At 39.2% G+C, this 19,077-nt stretch overlaps 1 protein-coding gene across 1 annotated transcript; it reads right to left on the minus strand.

Annotated features, from left to right (window-relative positions):
- Positions 1-676: 676 nt before the first annotated feature.
- Positions 677-18,835, minus strand: stag2b (STAG2 cohesin complex component b). The gene is made up of 34 exons (XM_087799889.1): positions 18,626-18,835; positions 16,826-16,941; positions 16,663-16,744; positions 16,292-16,432; positions 16,107-16,203; positions 15,916-15,992; positions 15,598-15,802; positions 13,647-13,798; positions 12,923-12,996; positions 12,720-12,843; positions 12,259-12,357; positions 12,071-12,150; positions 11,864-11,971; positions 11,547-11,658; positions 11,351-11,468; positions 11,158-11,261; positions 10,912-11,004; positions 10,685-10,774; positions 10,415-10,618; positions 9,747-9,817; positions 9,579-9,666; positions 9,418-9,498; positions 9,231-9,323; positions 8,922-9,096; positions 8,695-8,834; positions 8,508-8,609; positions 8,247-8,395; positions 7,903-8,031; positions 7,496-7,722; positions 5,959-6,178; positions 5,365-5,472; positions 5,165-5,291; positions 3,899-3,976; positions 677-2,410 (listed from the first exon to the last, which is right to left on the minus strand). The coding sequence occupies exons 2-34, from the start codon at positions 16,867-16,869 to the stop codon at positions 2,387-2,389; spliced, it is 3,816 nt and encodes a 1,271-aa protein (XP_087656015.1). The 5' UTR covers positions 16,870-16,941; positions 18,626-18,835; the 3' UTR covers positions 677-2,386.
- Positions 18,836-19,077: the final 242 nt, after the last annotated feature.

Below are 19,077 nucleotides of genomic sequence, written 5' to 3' on the forward strand. Positions count from 1 at the left end.
ATATTGATTTTGGGTGTTTTTGAGAGTCTAACACATTTACTCGAGGTACATTAAAAAAGCATGTATCCTGTTAAAAGTTTGCTTCTTTTTATTTTTACCATCTTTTCAAGACTTTATTCTTTAAAATAAGTCCATCAGTTATTGCAACACAAACACCGCTTTAGTTCATGTTTAAAATGACAACTTTGGGGTGACTGACTGTAGAGAAGCAAAGACACAGTGATTATTTTTTTTTTCCAAATAGTACATAAACTAAGACACAAATATTTCAGAAAAATTAAAAAGGGACACGTAGACAAATGGCCTGTCAGACAACACGTGCCTTGTGCGTACAGGGGATATTTTATACAAAGGAAAACAGTTGTGTGGAATCCAGTGACACCTGGTGGCTGCTCAAGTAAATTAAATCCCTAATAAACTTTGATCTATTTAGATGCAGTGATTGACTTAAGACTTCAGGGCATAACCACTCACAGGCAATTTAGAGTGAACCTGTTTTTAGACTGTGGGACAAAAACAGAGAAGTGAACACAAGCATCGCTTATAGAACATACTGTTAAGAATGGTCGAAGGTTCTCTTTGAACCCAAAGTTCTCTCAATCTCTGCACCACTATCTGGCCTCCCCAGAACTGTGTGGAGACCTCATCGGCAGTCAGTGAACGTGTGCCACAAAAGAAATGTGTTGATTTTTATTCAAAAGTTACTGTCTCCAGACAAGTACAAATCAGAAAACAGACTGAACAAGGGCGGGATAATAGACAACTTAGGCAAGAGTGCAGGAAGAGAAACAAAAAAAACACAGAAAATGGCCAAAAAAAGAAATTAAAATTTGTATATATACACATGATCTAATAAGGATTTATACCAATGTAGTGGTAACAAACAATAAACAGTACTTTTTCTTTTAAAGAGTTTTTCTTTTACTTACATAAAATAATTAGGCAAAAACACGTAATAGGCCGTTGATCTACGTTATCACATTACATCCGACCACCTCATGTTTCTACGAAGAAGCCAATTGTTATTATTCACCTTTAAACATGACGGAGCCTCAGACGTGGAAGATTTGTTATGAGAGGAGGTGACGCTCACCAGCATGTTTAAGGCTTTAGCATGGAATGACCACAAAATCAAAAACTTCAGTAGACAAAACATTTCATTATGTGTGTGTGTGTGTGTGTGTATGCGTGTGAGAGAGACAAATAAAAGGTGAAGCTTGGTCTAGCTGCCACAGCGCTGCTGCTGCTGAATCAACATGTTCGTCCTGTGACTAACGTTTGAAGAATTTTGGTGACAGGACTGTGAATGTAGAGGAAACCCTTAAAGCTGAGTCTTTTGTCATAACCAAACGCATTCACATGTAGGAAGAAAAAAAAAAGAGAAAAAAAAAGAGTTATAAAGCCAGGGATGTCATCTAGACAAAAAAAAAAACAGAATAACGATACAAATTTAAAAATCTTTCTCGATGCACGACTTCAAACTTGAAAATATGAAAACCAAAACATTTATAAAATCAGCACCGATTCATATAGAACTTTTATTTAAAATGTAAATACCCATGTCAACATTATGCTGCTGGATCGATACGAGGAGGAGAAAAATAAAAACAAAACGATTTTGGCCTCTCCCCGAGCCCACGTGGTGGCGCCGCTGGGATGAAACCGCACTGGTTGGTTGCGGGGAAGTATTCTGTCTTTGATTAAAACAATGCGGGGGGTGGGGGGGGCGCTCGCTGGACTCTGGGAATCTTCACAGCATAAAGGGATCCTGACCGATACTACACGTCTTAACCACCAGTGGTTTTCTCTGGACCTCATCGGGTCCAACGACCGGAAGAAGAAAGCGATAGGAGGGAGGAACAGAGGAGCACGGAAACAGAAGAGAAAAAAAAAAGAAAAAAAAAGACCTCCATCCACTGGGCTAACACAGTACAGGCAAGCTACTACAGTCTGTTTATAAATTACTACTTCACACCTGGTAACTTACTACAATTGTAAAAAGGGTTAAACAAAAAAACATGTCTTAAGTTAAAACACACCAATTTATCCCCACCTGGAAAAAAAGGAGGAATAAAAAGCTATGATGGATCTTTCTCATGACTAGTAGGTTTTGGAAGTGGCCTGGTAGACTAGATCTCGACAGTAAGCTTTACCCAAGATTAGAAAAAGTACATTTTGGAAACAAAGTCCTGTCTGAGCAAGCAACACTGAGTGTGGGTCGTCATTGGTCCACGTGGAGTACAAGCCACAACTCTTTTTTTTAAAAAACGTTTTTTTTTTTCTCATTTTCTTACAGAAAAACACATTTGTGTTCGCATCTAAAATTCTCTTTAAATACAAAGCTTCTCCTCCGTCCTCCCAGCGTCAAAATCATCCAGACATTAGCTTAGAACATGGACACCCCCAGCACCTGGAAGAAAGTGGTTACATGTTAGCAAGAGTTACTGAGCAAAGTCATGAATTGATATTACAAAAGAATGACCTGCACTTTATATTTGACTAGCAGTAGGACCTCTACCTATCTTAAACAATGTTATCACCTAGCATACTGCAATAAACATTAGGATAATATTAGGAATTCAGACATACCTGAACGTACAGCTTTCCTTTCGTAAAAGTCCCTGCCTGACACCTTGGCTCTCTATTTTGCTGTAGTAATGAAGTCAGCGATATTTGGTGCTGGTTAAAGTACTAGCCCTCAATCCTGTCTCGGCCCAACTCTACAAAAGCTCTCAGACCACATTTACAAGTTCAATGAAAACGACCGAATAAGAAACAATTGAAACCGCAGAAAAAACATGAACAATCTTCATCACAAACTGTTCCTTTTAATAGTTGTGATTTAACAATTAAAGCACTCTAGTTTATCAAGGGTGCAGCCAACAGTTGACGCACAAGGGGGCTTGATTTCTCCACCAGTTCAGCAGATAACCTAACCCTCAAGTAATTGTAGATGTACATTTTATTTACACTGAGAACAGAATGTATTTATTCAAATGTCTCAGAAAAGTAAATATCACAAAAGTTCTTCCTCAAAAAGATGCACGAATCCGTTTTTTTTTTTTGTTTATTTAGAATTCAACATAAAACATGGTCAAAATTAGCACCTTAATGTTTAAAATTTACTTTTCACTTTTGTTTAGAAGTCAGATATCTTATTCATCTAATTTAATTTCATTAATTGGATTTCCTATTTTTCACCACAAACTGTTATTTTTAAATGACTGGTAATAATGATTTTCTGATTCTGATGCAGTGAACTTGGACCTGAACGTGTGTGTGAGACGGAGGAGAGACCATTAATTATTATGAAAAGTTTGTGATTTGAACAATTACACAAAACCGATTCAAGTTCGGTGGTCCCACTGTTAAAACAAATGGAAACATTTTGACATCAAGGGCAGCTGAACTCTCATAGGGTCATGAAAGTGTTAAGTCCTTGATGGAATGAGTGCAATGAATCACAGCTTAAGGAGATCTTTAAAATCCAATCCCAGGTATCCAAGGGTTTTAACAGTCTTTAATAAACCCCTACTTTCTCCTTGTTGGTTCAGTCTGTTCTTGGTCGCCACTTTGAGCCAACAGTCCTGGTTACACCAAACTCAGGCTGCATGCAAAGTGCACACATTCTAGTCCATTTGGCCCGATCTCTCTTTAATTGAGCCTTAATACATCTGTGCATAAAGCTCAATTATCTTTATAACACAGATCATTTAGCTCATGAGAATGTGGATGCTAATGATAAATGGAGGAGTATCTTCAACCTAATCACACAAGACGTTTTAATAATGTAAACTAACTTATAATTAGAAATGTTGATGCCGTTATCTGACTCCACTGAGACATTCAGATGCAAACAAAAGACTAGGAGAAGCACAAAAGATACAAAATCTCTCACCGATTCGTCAATGATGGAAGCAGGGTCGAAGTAGTCCGGCTTCAGCTCAGACCTCTCGCGGCGATTCTTGGAGGGAGGCTGGGAAGGAAACATGAAGCGATTAGGACAGAAATTGAAGCTTCATTAAAATTTCAGTGACTTTTTATTAGTTAAAAACACGATGGTTTTTTCGCTCAAAGAATTTTGGACAGATCGAGAGAGAAACAAGGCTGTGCCACTTCTCGGCTTGATTCGACATGACAGTTGCACAAGTGCAGAACTAAGAAGCATCCAAAATAGACGTTTCCCGTCTTCAATTGGACTCCGGCTTTACGTTCATACATGGTTTTGTGGGGTTTGTGCAAATGGTCATATAAATTAGTCATGATGCTTTTTCATGTGCAGACGTTTGCCAAATGCACCCGCGGCTCGCTCGTCTTTGAAGATCCAAACAGCAGAGAGGTTTTTTGTGAGACTGTGACAAAGAGCGTTCTGTAGTACGGCTTATCCAAACTCAATTAAGATTACTGCATATGTTCTGCTGCAGCGACATTTTATATATATATTTTTTAAAACAAAAAACAAAAATGAAAACATCCTCGCATTGCACTTTTGTCAGTAAATCCAGCTGTCTCCAAAGCCTTCTGATTGTCACTCGAAATAAATTCACATTTCCGGCCTGAAGCCAGCTGTTGGCTATGACTCACATCTGAGTCTCCAAGCAGTTTGGAAATTACTCTGTGCAGATGTTTAATAGCTTTGGGCCACTTTTTCAGCCATGAAAAATGTAGAGCATCCTCTACCGACAACATTTTAATAACTTGCATTTTGGCTAAGTTACTAAAGCATCAAAATATATTGTAAGCATAGCTTCTGCATTTCAACCCTTTAGTTTTAATCATATTATATTATATTACGACAAAGGCATGTCTCTATTAAGCTGCATCATATACCAAGAACAACAGTCATATTTCTTTAGTCGCAATATGATTAGAAACATAACATCCTTTCATGTAGTAGTTGAAAACTAATTGTAGTAGTATGTTAACCTTACCATTTTAACCTAATTGAATCCAATACCGACATAGTCAAGAAATATACATGATTTAGGTAAAGTTCATCAGAATATGCTAATTTATACAAAATAGGAATAGTTAATAATTTATAATTTTTGTGCATATTTTCAGACTGTGTTATGAGTTTAGCCAGCAGGTGTGCATCACCGGTCCTTAACTTACTAACCAGGATCATATTCAAAAGCAATTTTGATCATGATTCGACTCTCACCAGGTCAATGTCCATGGTATCAAAGTCCATGCCTTCGTTGAGGTCATCCATGCGACCCTCCGATGACATCATCACATCCTCCACGATTGGCTCTTCATCCTCTTCCATAAGCCCAGTACCGCGACGTCTGCGCCGAAAAACAAAAATGTATTTAAATGAACCGAGACAAGCGCGAACCCTACGACTGCACTTTTTCTTACATAGCGTGCTGCAGATTTGATCTGAGCTTGGCGTAATTCATGGCTCTTTCCTGCTGCTGACGTGCCTCCTCTTGTTGTCTCTGAGCCAGCATCCACGTTACCTGGGAGCTAAAACCAAAACACATCATTACACCTTTTGGAAATGGGCAGCCAAATACTAAAAACACACGTTTCTTTAATATAAAAATGCCATTTTGCGGTTTCAAGGTAACATCATGAATGTGTTTTGCTGAATCGGTTATTCAAAATTAATAAAAACAAGTGGGAATTTACACTCATTACTTTTCTAATCCGTTCAAGTTGCCTGTTCATGTTTCTCACATAATCATCTCACGACAGCCAATTATTTGCTTGGCTCTGCTCCTGCTGTTATCAAGAAATATTGAGTTGTGGAATTAGGATGCAAAGAAAATAGAATTTTAGCAAGGGAAAGATTGGAATATGGATTTTCTCCTGCGTTCTGGAAGGTAGGTTTAGTCAATATTATGTGAATGAAATTTAATAGAATGAAGCGTCAAGACAAGATTAAATCATCAATATCACACTGTTCTACATTTTCTTCTTGTGGTCGTGTTGCAAATACCAAGTACATACTTGTAGTCCATGGGCGTCTGGTGGTGCTGCGGCGTCTGCGGATGATGCTGCGGGTGTTGATGAGGCTGCTGCTGGTCGTGAGGGAGGGCGTAGACTCCCATGAAGCTGTCATCACGACCTCTCTTGGGGTCACGGATGGCGGTGGATGTGAGGTGGGGGGTAGCCATCATGACTGGGGTCTGCATGGTCTGCTGCCAGACTTCACTGCTGCTGCTCTCTTCTGCAAAGAAAATGACCGGCATTTGAGAATTAGTTTAAACAACGAGGCCATTATTTGAAATGAAACAAAATGACTTTGGTGGCACCACTTTAAGCTGGACTGAAAGTGGGGGCAGGCCGGCCATTTAATGGAGAAATTATATGCGCATGGTGAAGGACGGTTTGACTCTCTTGACTTTTCCTCACCATCTGCTTCTACTGCTCAGCCTTCAGCTTGGCTGGCAGAGGCACATCTGGCATGAACCGGTATTCGTGCTGCAATATCACGGCTGGGCTATAATTACTAGTGGACCCATTAATCGCTTGACTGATGAATCAAGTCAATTAAACAAACCAAGGATCATTTTCACGTGGATTAACAAAAATTTGTTGGGTGTTTATTCTTTTTACAGGTGGTTGGCAACCAATTCAAACACTGGCTGTGGAAGGCTCAGACACCGAAAGTAAGCTGCAGAACCCTCACAGAAATATGCTCAGATGGTCCTGCCATATGCTCCCCTTTCCTTAACTTAATATGAGATGAAGAAGCTAAATGTGCACATTTTTTAAATGTAGTCTGTTAATGTCACAGTTTTTAGCAGTGATTTTTACCTCATTACTGTCTGTTTAATTGTTTTATAATGAATTCATTAAAGTTTTGAGGGCAGTTTAGCACTGAAGAGTCGTCTTAAAACTAAATATGTTCCATTAATGCATTATCATCTTTTACGGCCTCCATTAACTTGGACCATTAGCATGATTTATTTTTCTTTATTACAATTTTACTTTTTAATAACTCAAGTAAGGACATTAATCACTGAACTGAAATGAGCCAAAGCCACAACGATGCCATACCTTACCTCTTAATAGCTCTAAATAGTCATTCAATTACCCAATGTTTGCCATTAGTCAATGAATTACTGGCTAAACTTTTCAATATTTGTTGTTTGAAAAGCAATTTTTCTGGAAATAACAATTTTAGCTATAACTCATGCTTGTATACTTCAGTCTACATTCAATCAAATCAGTGTTTATGTGAATTGAGTAATGAGTAACGGTCTTACGAAGATGAATCACATTTTGGAAGTACTTTGGTCAAGTAGTCAGCTTATAACAGTCTGCTTCTTGGATGATTACTTTTGAAGTATACTGGAAAACCAAAGCTTTGCTTGGGTGCACTTTGGTTTTCCTTACGATCATAAAAATTCTCTTTTTTTTCCCCACCTTTCTTTCCTAGTGAAAATGATTTCAGTCTTCATAACAACGCATCATGGAAAAATTTAACAAGGATTTCAAGAAGTTTTAAGCATTTCACACCACGAGGTATTTTGTTTAATACCTTCTGGCAGCTTCCGCTTGATTGCTGAAGTTCCAGCTGTGACAGCAGGAGGCTTGATCTTTTTGGAGCGAACAGAAGAGCCTCTACTGGAGTAGCCACTCATCACCGACATGGTATCGTCATCACCACCGGCCTGCAGGGAATTTCGGTAGGAAATGAGGGGCAGCCAGCAGTCTTCTCGCTGCAACGCCATCTGGAACGTCATGAAGCGCTCCAAATACATGTGGCTGCAAAGAAGCAGGAGGTCACGTAAGATGCAGAAAACTCGTGCATACATAACACTGCATATAGCCCAGTTACATTCTAAATGGTGTGTGAAAACAGGCACACCAATCATGCATGTGTCAGAGTGAGTTGACAGAAACATCTGTGGCAGACTCTGCAGCTTCGTCAGAGGAAACACTTACACAGTCCTCTTGTCTTGTCTCATGAGCTTGGATGAGAATTCACTGAGAATGTCCAAGAACGCCAGGTTGAGGGGAGGGCCTCCTTCTCCTTGAGGACTTGGATCTTTGAAAGCAAACTCAATTCCATCCCTGAAACAATAACAGGAAAACACGTTTGCACAGGGGACCAAAAGACTAATGACAAGACAATAACTAGTAGATTAACTGGACTACAGGACATTTTCTCATCAGTATAATTACTATAATCCATTGATATGAAGACAATACAACACTTTGGCATTTGTACAAAAGGGAAGCTCTGACAATATAGGACATTCAATCATCCGTTTTTAATGAACACTCACTTGTGCAGCATGGCAATGGCGTCTCTCGTTTTAACCTGATCGAGGCCGAACGTCAGAGAAAACCGACGGGCCAACTCTTTAATTCCACAGAATGAAGATGAGGATCGATCAAACCCGTGACCCAGATCCGACAGCATTTCATTGAAAAGCTATAAAAGAACAGGAAGGATGAAATTGGCAATCGTGTTATGGAGGCAACATTGATAAAAGATATATAGCTGGTCATTAATAACAGCTTCAGACCAATATTCGAATTCATACCTGCTGTAAACTGAGGATGAGGGTCTTGGCACACTGAATCTTGTCAATTTGCCGGGTTTTACTCATAGTCTCCTTGATGATGTCTCCATAATCATTGTAATACTGATAGGATGCAAAAAAATAAGTTTAGCAAAACAAAATCTCAAAAATTGAACAACTGAAAATGTAATGTTTAAAGTGTACACACCCGCATGTATTGTTTAAAGATGTCTGCTCCTGTTTTCATCTCCACAACACAGTAGATGATAAGTTTGCAGTATGCCGCAAGAAGGTTTCTTCTCTTATGTAGAGCTTCAATTTTGACTGCCTCGTCATCTTGTTGCCCGTCTAAAAGAGGGGAGAGAAAAAAACAAGTGAAAACTTTTGTTCTGGTTTCAATTTCACTTTAATAATCCAGAGTAAAACTTTAGTCACCTGTGCTATTTGTGTCATCATCCTGGTCGATGAAAACGTGATTTAGGATGAAGGTTAGTAGTTCGCTCTGAAGCGAATCCTCAGAAGAATACACCAGAGGCTCCAGGTGTTCCCTGCCTCCGGACACCATCTGGTGGCTGAAGATGAGTAGGAGGTCACAAAGGATGGTGAATGCCTGCAAGAAAATGAAAAAAAAAGATGACATTTTCACACTGCCCCTCTTACATATATTAAATCATAAAGATCACAGAAGACCATGACTAATTGTTGTCTCACTAGAAAGGCGACACATTTAATTCCATCTGTTACCTGTTCTTTAACAGCCGTGTTGACGTTGGTGAGGTAGCGCTGACACATCATACAAAATGCCCTCATCTGCTTCCTCAGGGTTATCATGTCGTCCTGATTCACAAAAGAGAGTTAAAGGTCATTAGCACCCCAGTTTCTTTCTAGGTCACTGCCAGCAAGATGTACTATTGGAGCAATGAGACCTCACCTTTCTCGAGCTGCCCTCAGACGACTTGGCCAAGTTCCACAAGATGACATAGTGGGTGCATTGTAGTGAGTGGATGACTATCTGCTCGGCATCAAAAAGTGATTAATTAAAGCTTTGCAAATGTGCCATTATAAACTTGTTAATAGATACGTTTTAATTACCTGTTCTGGCATGTCTCCGTTCTCAATGCCCGTGTTAAGCAACTTGAAGTTGCTGGTGAAAAGGTCCCACCCAGATAAATCATGAGCGCTGTGACAAGCAAAAAAAGATGAGACCATCACTTATTTGCATTAGGATGAAAAGTGACTCAGTGGACATTTGATTCATACTTATGAAAAGCTGTGATCCTCTTTAGAGTCGACAAAACCTGATAAGCATCATCTTCATCAGCATCTTCCCCCTAGAAACATGGAATAGAAAAAAATTGAAAAGATTATTAAAGGGAAAGTAAAAAAGAAATCCATCAAAGTTACGATTAGTATCACAAAAAGTAAGGTGCATGAAAAAAAAAAAAAAATCAAATCTGGCAAGTGCAAATACCAAAAGTGTAAAAGCTGATTGTTAAATTATGAAATATCTGGACTTGCAATAATGTACAAAATACGAAACTAGTGCACTTTACTCTAAAATATATGAACTTGCATCTATGTTACCTGAAAACGTTTTTTTAAAAGGAAAAAGGGCTTTACGTATTAAAGGAATATTTAGTTTAATTCAATGTTTAATTACAACTCCAAGTAGTTGTAAGGAAGTAAAGTCAGACACAAAATAAAGAAAATTAAAGGCCAAACCAACTTACATTGGGGAATAAACTACAAAGTTTAAACGGTTATCCTTTCTAAACATTTTCACCTGATTAGTTTTTGACCTGAGGGCCACACAACTGTAGTTATGTAGCCTCTAGGCTGCACATGCATGACACCGGAAACGTGACAAATACCAATAAGAAAAGTTCCAAGACCACATAAAATAATAATAAAAAAATGTAAATTCTCACCTCCTGTAGAAAATCTTCCAGTAGCCTGTTGAACTTATCCACCAGCTCATCGAGCAGCTGGGAGCGGGCGATGTCAACCTTGTTAAAGATAGTGTACTCTTCATTGCAGAGAGCATGGTAGGTCTTGGAGCAGGTTTCCAAAACTTCAGTGTCTGTGTGTTTCTCCACGATTTCTCTGATTTGACGCAGCAGAGACTCAAGGTGCTGTGATAGAAAGAGCAGCGATGAGTTGGAAATGAGGTTAAACCATTTGAATTTGATATGATTTACCTTTTCCAGTCGACCTGTGGTGTAAATTTCCAAGTCAAAGAACTGAGGCAGCTGCAACAAGTTGGTCACCTTCTCTGCATCAATTGCATACTGTGGAAAGTAACATCAAGAAGACACAGAAAATTAAAATTAAATATTGGTAAAAAGAAAAAAAAAACGTTTCAAGGAATGGATCAAAAAACAAGAAAGTCACCACAGAAAAAGAAATGCAAAGTGCAGTTACACACCTTGGACAGTAGAGGGGGCAAGGCCACAGCATAAAGTTCTGTCATTCTGGTTCTGTCATCGAGCTGAGTCTTTTTCTCTTTCGCTGTCATGACCTAATCAGATGTGAAAATAATCAGCAAGTTTGTTGTTTTTTTTTTTTTTTTTACACACTCAATGACTTCATTAGTACTAACATTTAAAAAAAAAATCCTTTAATAATAGTGAAGTTTAATCAAATTCATTAAATTAAATAATGACAATCTTACCCTCTTCCCTGTGCCTCTTCCGACTGGCGGGTGACACTCGGCGGCCTGACGCACAGTGCACAGCATGATTTCGATCAGGGCCGTCTCTTGTCGGTCGGTCAGAGCTGCAAGAGCCAACAATTGCTCATCAATACAAAAAAAAAAAAAAACTGATCCACATGCCCACAATAGATTCTGCGAAGTCATAACATACCTTCCTCTCCTGGTAAAGGATCGTCCAATAATAAGCTGATCATACATTCCCAGTCCTTCAGTAGCTCAGCACCACATTCCCAGAGAGAGTCGACCAGGTAAGCTGCATGTTCGTGGAGCTAATGGAAACAGTTTCAGGTGACAGTGAGTCATTTTCTACTGCGCTGTCAGCTTTAAAACCATTTAATGTTGTATACCTCGCTCTCAAGAAAAAAGAAGACAGTCGTCTTTATGAGGTTGGCATTTGGGCTTTGTCTCCCTCTCCTCTTTGGGGCGCCTTCTTCTTCTGGTTCTCGCTGGCTAAACAATCTATAAGTATACAAACAACATTACCCAAGTGCAGTCACATTTAAAATATATTTTATTTTAATTACGTGGAACAAATACAGGATTGTGATTAAGAATATATTAAAGAACAATGTTAAAAATATAAATTAACTATTATGAGGTTAGAAGAAAACTAGATCTGCCAAGGATTGTGTTGAATGTTGTTAGTTGTAAACTCAAGACCTACTTCTTAAAGAGGAACTCTCCCGCTGCAATAGCAACAGGCCGGTGTGCCGAGTAGACCAAATGATAGACGCTCTCGCAGTCTTCTGGTGTCAACACTTCATCTGTGCTACTGCAGAGACAACAAAAAAGATGGGTTACACGATAATTCACTTCAATTTCCCTCCAAAAAATAACTACAGCATAGATAAGTAGTAACAGACGCACGTACTTCAAGACAAGTGTCAGCAATTTAATTGCTTGTACTGCAACATCATACTCCTTATCCAAGGTCATTGAGACAATCCGGTCCTAACAGGAAAACAAAAATACAGTTAGGTTCCCCCTTTCTAAAAACCATAAAACAAACATCTTAAAGAAATGTGTCAGTATTTCAAACATCCAGCAGGTGGTGCTGACCTTGAATCGGCTTGTGAAGAGCTCCAGTCTTGCATTGAGCTCTCTGTTGTAGTAAAGGCCCTGCAGAGCTGTCAGACACTTTAGACGCACCTCTCCTTGCTGAAAACATGAATAAGGAGAATTTATGCGATCTGCACGTCACATGTCTTACGAGAGCTGAACAGAAATATTTTTCACTTCGATAATGAAAAATTCACATTATCCGACTCTTCTGAAAAGCATGCCATGTGATATTCCTACTGATATTCATGTGATTATTCATGTTTATGCACCACAATCTTTTTTAAGAACATAGAAAACACAAGTTTACGATTCTGAAGTCTGAAAACTCAAATGGTGTCAGAAGTGGGATCCTCAAATGACAGTGAAGTATGTACTTCTTCCCCTCAACAGTCTTAATGTCATAAATAATACATGTCAACTGATTTTACAATAGAAAGGAACAAGCAGGTTGGTATTACCTTATCATGCATCGTCCATCCAACATACTTTAGATAGCTGTCGTTGAGAAAGGCATCGCTGTAGAGTTTCATCCACACGCCAATCTCTTCTATACAGATGGCTCTAATTTCCGCTATCGAGTCTCTGTGAATAAGACAGAAAACATTTATTAGACATGATCCATCCATCCATATTAATATATGAGCCATATGGGGAAACGTACCGATACCGGTGGACAAACACTCCTTTGAAGATTGCATTCATCATGTTTTCGATCTCATCCTGATTTTCTTGGAGCTAAATAAAGCAAGAACATACATTTCAAGAAACGCTCAGAGAGACCACGGCACATTAGTTAATGGTGGTTGTTAGCATAATCAGACATATGCGACAGCCAACTGTGCCACCATGCTGCACTGTGAACTAGCAGATGGTTACCCTATGGGACTCAGCGGTTATATAACTACTTTAACGCTCGTAAGTCAGTTATGATGTTCAGGAAGACGGTGAAGGTCCATCAAACCCAAACACTTTCCAATAAAAAAAATGACATTATTAAGTTCTTAAATAGACCCCTGGAGGTTGATGTTAAGCAGCAGACAATTATGATATGCATAGCTCTACTCTAGTGCAGCGAATGACCAGAAAAGACTTTGGCAACATGGAGAAAAACAATATGACTGAATGAAAGGAGAAGTGCTTATCTACAGCTGCCAAATGTAATGATCCTCATCCAATACTCTCATGTTTGTGCTTGTTCAACAACACAAGCCACACAGTTCTTGCAACTATGCAGAGACAAAAAAAAAACTGTAGACACAAAGACCACCAGCTGTACATATTCATGCCCAAATCCATTGATAATTGAAAATATTGTTCATGTCATGCATTTCAATTCTGAACCCCTAAGTTCATAGCATTCCAAATGTCCATTAGTGCATTCTTACCTCTTTACGTTTTTGCAGTAGCAGTTCCAATCTGTCATTTGCTCTTTTAGCAACCATTTTATTCCTCTCCGCTTCATACTGGCGCTGGGTGTTGTCCATGTTAATGCTCAGGTTAAGAGCTACATTCACCAGGGCTGTCATCAACTTCATGGCTGGGGGGGAGGAGGGTGATTAGCATAGAAAATGTACTGTCAATTTGCTCCAGGTTAAACTGCAGGATGTTCAGATATACTGCTACCAAACAAGTCCCTTATGTTTGGATATTGCTACTACTTGCAATAATTAAACTTCATCAATAGTCATGTAACGATACAATGAGAGGCAGATGTCTCCCAAAGGGTTGTTTGGATGTTTGGCCCACCCACCCACATAGTTAAACAACATTGACTCTTTCACCACCATGAAAGATATTAGCTATTCTGTTTGTTGGAATGAATTCTATTGTGTGTGAAGGGGAGGGGTAGCTCTAAGACAACAGAGATAACTCTGATTTCAGAGCCAACATGTATTTTTTTTCCAGTAATGCCTGCCAATATTAGACAGAATTAAAACATTTTAAAGATGTAATGTAATATTGATTATTCATAAGCATTGGCAATGGTCCAAATGTGATTAATGACTAACATACTCATTTACAGTTAAGCCACTGTACTTGCCGCTTTAATGAAGCATATAGATTTAGTGTAGCATCATGTTTGGACTCCAACATTCTGCTATCCAGTTGGCATCTAAATTGTGACTATGAAGAGTAACTCCAATAAGCTGCCAGAATCATTCAGCACTTAAAAGATTAACAAGCAATTGGCTGTGCTTCCCTGGTTAAATAGAAACAACAATAGAGAGTTATTGCAATCATGTCCCTGCCAAAGGCCAACCATATATTAACAAAATAATGCCCGTCAACCACGCAACCTCTCACACACCAACCACAACTCAATATCTCCTATAAAAATATTGGTTGTACTATTAAATTAAATTCACTTTAAAAATGTGCATTATTTTAAGTTTCCTTTAATTTGAATTGATTAAAACGTAGTTATTACATTCACACACACCCACACAATTTCAGTGGTACCTTAAAGGGGACAGCTCACCCAAAATTCAAATTTCGTTCATATTCCATTCCATTAATTGTATTCAGGTCAATTAATGTTTGGGATTATTATCAAAAATAACGCACTTTAAAATATCTCAATACCTCCTTGGTGTTTGTCTGTAATTTACATCTCGTATTGATGCCTCCAGAAGAGGAATTGTTCCGAAAAAAAACTTAGCAAGTAATGTCGCAGCTACAATACATGATGGACTTGGAGGCATCTGGATGTTTTTGAATACATATTTTTGGACAAAGATGAAGACGAGTGAGCACCAGTCACGACATTAATATGAAGCTACATTTTATACCTACAACTCGAAAAAGGAATGGATTAATGTGAAAATAACCCAAACTCCTTAGATGATATAATTTGAATGTAGGTTGAACTATAATTTACAAGGCAACTAATGTGTTGATTCGAGTGTCTTTCAACCACACCCACTCTGCTGTGATTGGTCAAGCATCGAGGTTTGTCACCACGTCTCATCAATCCCAGAAATCTCCACCTCCAAGGAACTCATTTTATAAACCAAGCAGGGTGTGATTACAGCTGGAAGTGGGGTCCATTATTACATCATAATGGGCTCCACTCTCGTAGCTGCTCATTCGCTGAGATTTCAGACAGGGGAGAACTTTATGAAGTAATAACTTCAAAACATCATCATAACGAGGGACTTGGTGCATCTTGGAGAGGAAGACTTCAAAATGTGAAACATGCGGCCAAGTCACGAAAGTTTGGTTTTAACATCATTTGATTCAACACAATAAATGAATCCCTACAGCAAAACTTCTTAATCAACATTTATATCGGAAATACTGAATTTATCTCAAAGTTACAATGCAGATATATCTCACCTGCCAGGGTAGAGGTGTGCCTGAAGGCTCGAACTTGGGAGTCAGATAGTCCGGTGAGAAGAGAGATGACTGTGTCCATCATGTACTCATCATAGATGATACTGTATTGACATTGGCGGACAAGCACCGCAATAAATTCACAGAAACTTGTTTTGAACTTCTTCCACTGAGGACCAGCTATAGTTAAAGGGTAGTCGCCACTGTCCTAAAAAACACAGAAAATTGTAAAAAAAAAAGATGGGTTAAAAAATGTCCTTGTTTAACCCATTTTTTTCCAAATGCAATTTAATTTTTTTAGGAACCTTCATCTATAGTTACCTCATCAAATTCCTCTGTCATTCGTCTGATGATTTCAGAGTTCTGCATGTTACGGAACATTTCTCCACTGACCACACCTAGAAAAAGCGAATGTGGCATAAATAACAATACGTTTTCACAATGTACGCCTTATTTTTTACAACTCCCGAACAAAATCGAATCGAACAAAACTTGGATTTGTTTTCACCTACCTTTACATCCCGAACATTGGATAAAGAAGTTGATGAGATCGAGTAGAGCCACATCTCGGTCATGTTTATAAGACTCAATCCAGTCATCAACGACAGACTGTAGACAAACAAGAAGACATTAAAAAATAAAGCATTGCTTTAAAAACTGCTTAACTAGTTAGTAATTTAAAAGTTGTAAAACATACCTGCATGGCACTTCGGCCCAACTTTACCACCTCAAAGAGCATCATATTTTCCATGCCATTTTCCTGGTGGTGGCCATTTATCCGGCCAGCACCTTTGCCTTTGCCCTTCTCCCCTGCTGCCTTCTTTCCTTTCTTCCCACTCTGAGGAAGTAAAATATATATTCACATTTTGAATGAAAGAAGATAATAATAAATAATAATACATTTTATTTAAAGGCGCCTTTCTTGGCACTCAAGGTCACCATACATAAGTTACATACATAAAACATTTAAAACACAACAATAAAATATGTATAAGTAAAAGGTAGCAGACAAGGGTATAGGAGATGAATAAATAACAATAAATTGACAGGTAAGAAACTGCAACAAACCTTTCCCTTTGCTGAAATGACACTCCTTCCATCTAGATCCTCGGAAAAGTCTGTGTCTGATGAGAATCGTGTGTCTGTGTCCCTGCAGAAAAGAAAAACGGATAAGTATGTTTACATAAAACGCACAGATGATAGCAATTCACTACTCCAAACAAGTGCTTACTGTGGATAAGCGAACTCTGATGGTATTTCTGGTGCCGCTATCATTTCTGCAACATTTTCTGGACAACGTATACGTGTGACTGGCTCGGGAACCTTAGATGAAATGAGACAAGGGACCTGTAGAATTTCAGAGAAAACATAGCTTTCAACATCGAGTGAATATTACAAAAAGGAGAGATGATGACAATAAAAATGCACGTATACATATATAGCCGATTCCAAGCAGAGCAAGTTCTCAGTCGTTGTCAAAAAGCAGCCTCACATGGTAACAGGGGGCGGATGCTGGTGTTCTAGTTGTGCTCAATCCCACAGCCATTGGCTCCCTCCCTTTCCCTGCTGCCTTTCGTATACAGGATACGTCATGGAAGTCATAGTGAAGTATCTTCCTCACTGGCCAAATATGGCACTGCCCTATCCGCCCCATAGATATCTCGACCAATCGAAAGACAGTATCAACATCAACAAGATACTGCAAGCTCCAGAAAAACTACATGAACATCAAAGCAAGTGTCAGGTGAAACTTTTTTGAGATGTGGTCAAATAGATAGATAGAATAAATATATTTAAAATGCTGAACCATTCCGAGTCCACTTGTTTAATCTTGAACTATATAGAGGCGGCTCCGGTAACAAAATATATTATAAACAACACCTGGTTCTACAATGTAACACAGTATTGTCGATATGTGGAGAAACTAGTAACAAGAACACGAGCATACTTAAAGTAACGGTAAGCAAAATATCATTCACAACGCACTACAGTAGTAAATATTGCTATAACGCCATTAGCATTGGATTCACATTTAAATTCCGCGTTGATTTAGTTTAAGGTAGTTATTGTTAAAAAGCGATCTTACGTTTTCATGAAACACTCGTTTATACGACGAGATTCCTCCATGGGTGTTGACTGAAAAAAGTGGCGCCAAATTGGCGAGAGTGACCCATAAAATGTTCCCGCGAATACGAACTAGACAATGAACAAGTTAGGGTCCACAGTAATGTTTTAACCATAAGCTCAACGGAGCACAAACTATCGATTTCCTCTCTACGAACATCGCCGACATGGCTGCGCTCTCAGTCGGGTCCTGTCAAAATTGACGCCGGTGCGCTTCTGGTGTTAGCAGCGACTAGCAACACGAAGATTTTTAAAGCGTCTTTTACCGGCATAATTGTTGGAATTGTACGCCTACACAACCAGGTGTCGAACATTAGGTAAACGTGTACAATATTCACCAACAAATACCCTGAAAACTACTCCAATTGTGGGGGAACCATGAAAACAAAACAGCGCCACCGTAGCTAACGCGAGCTAATGCTACCTAGCACACAACGACAGTCGGGGACGTCTCGGCTCGCTTCTAACCGCCCCCAAGTCTCGGTAAAAAGGTTGACAAAAGCAAACGCAGACAAGCGGAATTCATTTGTTTTAATTAAAATGGCGAAAACTCCTCAAAAATAGGTTCGTGCTAACAGCTAGCGCTAAATAAAAAAAACATCACGTCCTTGCGTCCTCCATCTTGCCTCGGGAGTTCCAGCACCGTATTGCATAAGCAACAAACACTTTGTTTACAAATATACAAAGAGTTACCAGGCTGCTTTAACTTAGAACGCGTTATTGCTGGAAACGAATTAAAAATTCATGGCCAACGTGGCAAAAATACAGTCTGTTAGCGTGCTAACCACCAAAGTAACGAGCTAGCGAAGCCGCTCGGTGGAGGCAGACGTCCACAGCTAGCCAAGGCTAGCAAAAAATACTAACCAACTAACTTCCAGAGCTCTCCGCCATTTTACAGCTAACTTACCTTGTTGAAAAATGCAGCCCCGAGTTGATCTGCTTTGCGCCGCTTCTGAATCTTTCAGTGAATGTTTGGAAAAGTGTTCAAAAGTGGCGGTCGGAGGCGGTTTAGGACGTTGTCTCACCCGCTTGCTCCGTAGTTCGGTTTGTTGTTTCGACGACCTGGGAGGAGGAAATCCTGGTGCAGTGCTGCCACCTAGAGGCCGCGGACCTGAGACTGTTGATCCACTCACTAGCGGCGGGGGATGGTTTTACAGGCACTCTGAGGACGGTATGGGTGGTCCTGCTCCTCGTCCAAATCATCAGGGGGGGATTTATCAACAGTGCCCACTGGCTCCAGACTGTGCCCCCGTCTGCAGCAAATCCTTCCGGTTATATTCGCCCATATATTGTTTGTTTTTTTTGCTTTAAAAATTGAAATAAAAATGTATTACATATTCAAAATAAATGAAATAATGT

This window comes from Callionymus lyra, chromosome 9, assembly GCF_982586985.1.
Source record: "Callionymus lyra chromosome 9, fCalLyr1.hap1.1, whole genome shotgun sequence".
Taxonomy (NCBI): Eukaryota; Metazoa; Chordata; class Actinopteri; order Syngnathiformes; family Callionymidae; genus Callionymus; species Callionymus lyra.

Bases quoted from the DNA above. Each gene is read 5' to 3' on its own strand.
- stag2b (XM_087799889.1), bottom strand. From the start codon at position 16,869: ATGATAGCGGCACCAGAAATACCATCAGAGTTCGCTTATCCACA. The intron at 10,775-10,911 runs GTGTGTAACTGC...TACTTTCCACAG, and splicing joins TGCCCCCTCTACTGTCCAAG to TATGCAATTGATGCAGAGAA. The intron at 2,411-3,898 runs GTGAGAGATTTT...ACTTTCTTCCAG, and splicing joins CTTCCATCATTGACGAATCG to GTGCTGGGGGTGTCCATGTT.